The 6,190-nt window shown below is 41.1% G+C and overlaps 1 protein-coding gene across 1 annotated transcript in view; it reads right to left on the bottom strand.

The window, feature by feature from the left end:
- LOC122559375 (probable tubulin polyglutamylase TTLL1) overlaps positions 1 to 5,015 on the bottom strand; it is a 70,576-nt gene extending 65,561 nt beyond the window's left edge. Inside the window, exon 1 of the mRNA XM_043708826.1 lies at positions 4,903 to 5,015. Coding sequence (XP_043564761.1) covers positions 4,903 to 5,015 — 113 coding nt within the window. The remainder of the gene's footprint in view (positions 1 to 4,902) is intronic.
- Positions 5,016 to 6,190: the final 1,175 nt, after the last annotated feature.

The raw sequence follows: 6,190 nt of genomic DNA, 5'->3' as shown, positions 1-6,190 counted from the left end.
GGCCAGCATGCTATTAGCTTTCTTCACTGCCTGCTGTACCTGCATGCCTGCTTTCATTGGCTGATGTACAAGAACACCTAGATCTCGTTACACTGCCCCTTTACCTAACTTGACCCCATTTAGGTAGTAATCTGACTTCCTGTTCTTGCCACCAAAGTGGATAACCACACATTTATCCACATTAAACTGCATCTGCCATGCATCCGTCCACTCACCTAGCCTGTTCAGGTCACCCTGTATTCTCCTAACATCCTCCTCACATTTCACCCTGCCACCCAGCTTTGTGTCATCAGCAAATTTGCTAATATTACTTTTAATACCTTCATCTATATCATTAATGTACATTGTAAAAAGCTGCAGTCCCAGCACTGATCCCTGCGGCACATCATTTGTCACCACCTGCCATTCTGAAAGGGAGCCGTTTATCACTATCTTTGTTTCCTGTCAGCCAACCAATTTTCAATCCATGTCAGTATTTTGCCCCTAATACCATGTGCCCTAATTTTGCTCTCACTAACCTCCTATGTGGGACTTTATCAAAGGCTTCCTGAAAGTCCAGGTATACTACATCCTCTGGATCGCCCTTGTCCATCTTCAGAGTTACACCCTCAAAAGATTCCAGAAGATTAGTCAAGCATGATTTCCCCTTCATAAATCCATGCTGACTCTGACCTATCCTGTTACTGCTATCCAGATGTGTTGTAATTTTGTCCTTTATAATTGACTCCAGCATTTTTCCCACCACTGAGGTCAGACTAACTGGTCTATAATTCTCTGTTTTCTCTCTCCCTCCTTTCTTAAAAAGTGGGACAACATTAGCCACCCTCCAATCCGCAGGAACTGATCCTGAATTTATAGAACATTGGAAAATGATCACCAATGCATCTATGATGTCTAGAGCCACCTCCTTCAGTACCCTGGGATATAGACCATCAGGTCCCGGGGACTTATCAGCCTCCAGACCTAACAGTCTCTCCAACACCATTTCCTGCCTAATATAAATTCCCTTCAGTTCAGGTCCTTCAGCCACTATTACATCTGGGAGATTGCTCGTGTCTTCCCAAGTGAAATCATGGCAAATGGGATTAGATTAGGTTAGGATATTTGGTCAGCATGGACAAGTTGGACCAAAGGGTCTGTTTCCATGCTATGCATCTCTATGACTCAGTACATTGATATGGATCGGAAGATATGAGGGATAGTTTATCTTCTAAATTTCTAAATTCTTGGAAGTGCACGGTCGGATTAGAACAAGTCAGCACGGATTTAGTAAGGGGAGTCGTGCCTGACAAACCTGTTAGAATTCTTTGAAGAGATAAGAAGTAGGTTAGACCAGGGAAATCCAATGGATGTCCTCTATCTAGACTTGCAAAAGGCTTTTGATAAGGTGCCTCACGGGACGCTGCTGAGTAAGGTGAAGGCCCGTGTGTTCGAGGTGAGCTGCTGGGATGGATTGGAGATTGGCTGTCTGACAGAAGGCAGAGAGTTGGGATAAAATATTCTTTTTCGGAATGGCAGCTAGTGACAAATGGGGTCCCACAGGGTTCAGTGTTGGGGCCGCAGCTGTTCACTTTATATATTAATTATCTGGATGAAGAGACTGGGGCATTCTGGCGAAGTTAGCTGATGATACGAAGTTAAGCGGACAGGCAGGTAGGACTGAGGAGGTACAGAAGCTGCAGAAAGATTTAGACAGTTTAGGAGAGTGGTCCAGGAAATGGCTGGTGAAATTCAATGTGAGCAAGTGCGAGGTCTGGCATGGACTATTTTTTAAACGGTGAGAAAATTCCTCAAGCCAAAGTACAAAGGGATCTGGGAGTGCTAGTCCAGGATTCTCTAAAGGTTGATTTGCAGGTTGAGTCCGTGAATAAGACAGCAAATATAATGTTGTCACTTATCTCAAGAGGGTTGGAATATAAAAGCAGTGATGTGCTTCTGAGACTTTATAAAGCTCTAGTTAGGCTATATTTAGAATACTGTCTCCAATTTGGGCCCCACACCTCAGGAAGAACATACTGGCACTGGAGTGTGTCCAGCGGAGATTTACACGAATGATCCCTGGAATGATAGGGCTCACATATGATGATCAGCTGAGGATCCCGGGAGTGTATTCATTAGAGTTTAGAAGGTTGAGGGGAGATCTAATAGAAATTTACAAGATAATGCATGGCTTAGAAAGGATGGATGCTGGGAAGTTGTTTCTGTTCGGCAGGGAGACTAGGACCCATGGGCACAGCCTTAAAATTAGAGGGGGTCAACTTAGAACGGAAAAGAGGAGACATTTCTTCAGCCTGAGAGTGGTGGGCCTGTGGAATTCACTGCCACAGAGCGCAGTGGAGGCCGGGACGTTGGGTGTCTTCAAGGCAGAGATTGATAAATTCTTGATCTCACAAGGAAATAAGGGCTACGGGGAGGGTGCGGGTAAGTGGAATTGAAACACCATCAGCCATGATTAAATGGCAGAGCAGACTCGATGGGCCGAATGGCCTTGCTTCCACTTCTATGTCTTATGGTCTTCTTTTCTCATCTCTTGGCTGCCTACAACAAAATGTAATTATGCAGATAGTGCTTTAACCCCTTTACTGCTGTAAACTTAAAGAACAGACATGGACCAGTTTTCTTGTAATTTGAGTCAAAGAAATGTTAAATTTTTAGCTTTCACAATTTCCGAATATAAATGTGACAAACACCCACTTTGAAAACAAACAGATGCTCACAAACAAGAAGATTATTATTAAAGCTCTAACATGCACTTAGACAAGTAATGGAGTAGAAAGAGAACAGTCACTTGTTTATATGGTCCTTAAGATGATTATTGAAATCATGTGGGCCTGAAAGATTCTCTCATGGTTCCCTGGAAACAATGGAGATTTACATTTCTGGCCATTTCAGTTAAAATTGAAGCCAAGTTCCTAGAGTAAAGAAATATAACTTTGCAAGAAAAATAATTGGTCACCCCTTTTCTCTGGCTAAGGTGATGTGAGAGGCAAAGTCCCTTATTGTGCTGGGGAAAAATATCCCCCAGTTTTATGTCCCAGACTGATTTGCTAGGCAGTCACTGTGGTTACTAATTCCCTCTCCAGCCACATTCAGCTATCTGACGGCACTATCGATGTACACTGAGGAAACTCGATTATCCGAATACCAATTATCCGAAAATCGATTACCTGAAGGAAATCTCAAGGTCCCGATAGAAACATTACATCAAAGATGTGTTTCCAGCGTCTTTTGTTTACAGTGATTAAACAGGCACTGTCTCCAAATGACTGACTGCCCGCCCTCTCTCTCTCTCCCCACTCTTTCCCTGGAATACACCCCCTACAGAGGGGTGTACCCTAACCCCCAAACTTCCCAGGAATAATCTCTCCAACATTGTCCGGTACAGGGCAAACGTGGAACCTGTCAAAAAGTTGCAGTAAAAAGTTGTGAGTGTAGCTGTGTGTGGGTTTGTGCGCTATTTGGAGACTTATCCCACAAAGGCAGTAGTGTGCTGCTACAGTCTCCTGAATAGGGAGCAGACTTTAAATCTCTGAGCCCCAGAGGAAAGGCATTTAATCGATTTTCTTAATAATCAATTAGTACCCACCCATCACGTTCGGATAATCGAGTTTCCACTGCTCCTTTGTTGATGTAATGATTGGAAGCCAAAGTATTGGACACACATATTTGATATCAAGGTTCCAGCTCTAATAATTCTCTCTGAATAATTTTATTTGTAATTCCATATTTGCAAGTCTAGTGGTCATTGCCATTTTAAATCTCCAGCACTGAATATTGAGGGGTAATCAATTAGCACCTGAGAGGACCATTTGTATTTTAAGCAATTTCCTTGAGATATGTTCAGGCACATTTGTATCCGCCTACCCAAAAACGACAAAGTAGATCATTTGATTCTGTTCAAGTCTATTTTGTGAAGGTACGGTGTTCATATTCCATATTGCTTTTTAAAAGTACAACGTCCATCTTTCATTAAGCGTTTACATGGCAGTAATAATATGATAAGCAATGAAAGGGCTGTAAGGTTCTGTGAACACTATGTGGAAGTAACAGTAAAAGGTAACTCTGAAAGGTAGCACAAATATTTGAAGGATCTACGGTGAGGCAATCCACATACTGAGAATTCCTGCCACCATCTATTGGACAAGCTCTATTGCTATTCTTTTCAGTACGATGTTCTAGAGTTTCAGATACACTTTTCCTTATCTAACCATCTCAAGCAACAATACTGTATTTTCGCTTCACCGATGAGGGACTTTGGGAACTATACCATTCTATTACTTATTCTCAAACTCTGTTCAAAGCCCTCATATTTCCCACCCTTTGGCACTTCACCATCCTTCTGATGCAGCTTGCTGACAGTCTTTAGAAAAATTGAACTAAATGTTGTCTTTACAGAGTACTTTTGTGTACAATTCCCTTTCGTCTCCTAACCCTGTGAAACCACATTGTCAAAAGAAAATCTGGTTTTACAATTCAAGAAGAATTATACGGCAGCTGTTGGAACATCCTGAAAAACTGGAGAATTGACCAAATATAAAACGTTAGGTGAACTGGCCATGCTAAATTGTCCATGGTGTTCAGGGATGTATAGTCAGGGGTAAATATAGAGTAGTAGGGAAATGGGTCTGGGTCGGTTATTTTTTGGAGGGTTGATATGGACTTGTTGGGATAAATGGTCTGTTTACACACTGTAGGATTCTATGAATTCTACTTTGCTCCAGATATCCTTCTTCACCATCTGATCTTAAAATTCCTGCAGCATGCTCGCGATATATCAAAATTGCACAGAGTAGATGCTTTCAAAAAATTCTGGTACTATTGTTTTTGATTCATAATTCCAATGTCTGTATATTCAGTAATCAAATCAGAATCGACTGATTTACTATTCTACAGTTTACTCACCAATAAAAATTCCAGTCCTCATTTGCCGACACCTGGATCCAGCCTCTTTTTTCAAAGTTATTTAAAAGCACAGATTTATCAATGTCTGTTACCCATTTCACTTTTCCTGTCATGATTATTCTGATGAATGTGAACTATCACAGATTCAGTTAACCCTGTGAATGAAAGAAATGAAGTGCACTCATGACAACATAAAAATAGATAGAAATCTGTACAAACCATAAATATTATTGACTTATTGCAAAATTTTAATTTTAAATTTAAGGATTTTTGTTATTTCATGAGGGAAAATTCTTAATGTTATCATGCTTTTGTTCCAGATTAATTAATGAATATGAATGCGTTCAAAATTTCATTGTAGCTGTTTCTATATTATAAGTCAGTTTTGAAACTCTGTAGATAAAACGTATCTGAAGTACATGTGACTCCTGTATCATATTAGCATGGTTGATATTTAATTCTCCTCTGGTGTGACCAAGTAAGCCCCTCAATTATATTAAAATGCTCAATGAGAAGGTCAACTGCCACTTCCTTAAGGAGAAATCAGATAAGCAAAAAATTCCAGTTTTGCTAGTGATGAGCATATGTCCAGAATGAATATTTGAAAATGTTGAGAGAAGTACATTTTGCCAGTAGCAAATTGGATTGCCCGTGTATCTTATATATAGTATAACTTCTAGTAGAGTATTTTAATAGCATTTTTACTGTGGTGTCCACTGCAGTAAAGTATACATATAATGCAGGCTGACATTCCACTGCAGTACTGAGGGAATGAAATTCTACCATTTTTATGAAACGTTAAAAAAGCGTCCATGCTGGGTACCCTTAAAGTTTGTGCGAAGATTTGTAGCTCGGGTGCTCGTTGTTGTGGTTCTGTTCGCCGAGCTGGAAGTTTTTGTTGCAAACGTTTCGTCCCCTGACATTCCACTGCAGTACTGAGGGAATGAAATTCTATCATTTTTATGAAACGTTAAAAAAAGCGTCCATGCTGGGTACCCTTAAAGTTTGTGCAAAGATTTGTAGCTCGGGTACCCATTGTTGTGGTTCTGTTCGCCGAGCTGGAAGTTTTTGTTGCAAACGTTTCGTCCCCTGGCTAGGCGACATCATCAGTGCTGGGTACCCAATATACCAACCACGACAGCGGACAGCTGAAACTGACAACCGGAAGCAGCAGGGACAGACCACTATAAACACCAGAGGAAACATCAAAGAAGCGCTTCGCAGGAGGCTCCCAAGCACTGATGATGTCACCTAGCCAGGGGACGAAACGTTTGCAACAAAAACTCCC

Source organism: Chiloscyllium plagiosum, chromosome 19 (genome assembly GCF_004010195.1).
Source record: "Chiloscyllium plagiosum isolate BGI_BamShark_2017 chromosome 19, ASM401019v2, whole genome shotgun sequence".
NCBI classification, from domain to species: domain Eukaryota; kingdom Metazoa; phylum Chordata; class Chondrichthyes; order Orectolobiformes; family Hemiscylliidae; genus Chiloscyllium; species Chiloscyllium plagiosum.
This window is presented reverse-complemented; position numbering and strand designations above follow the sequence as displayed.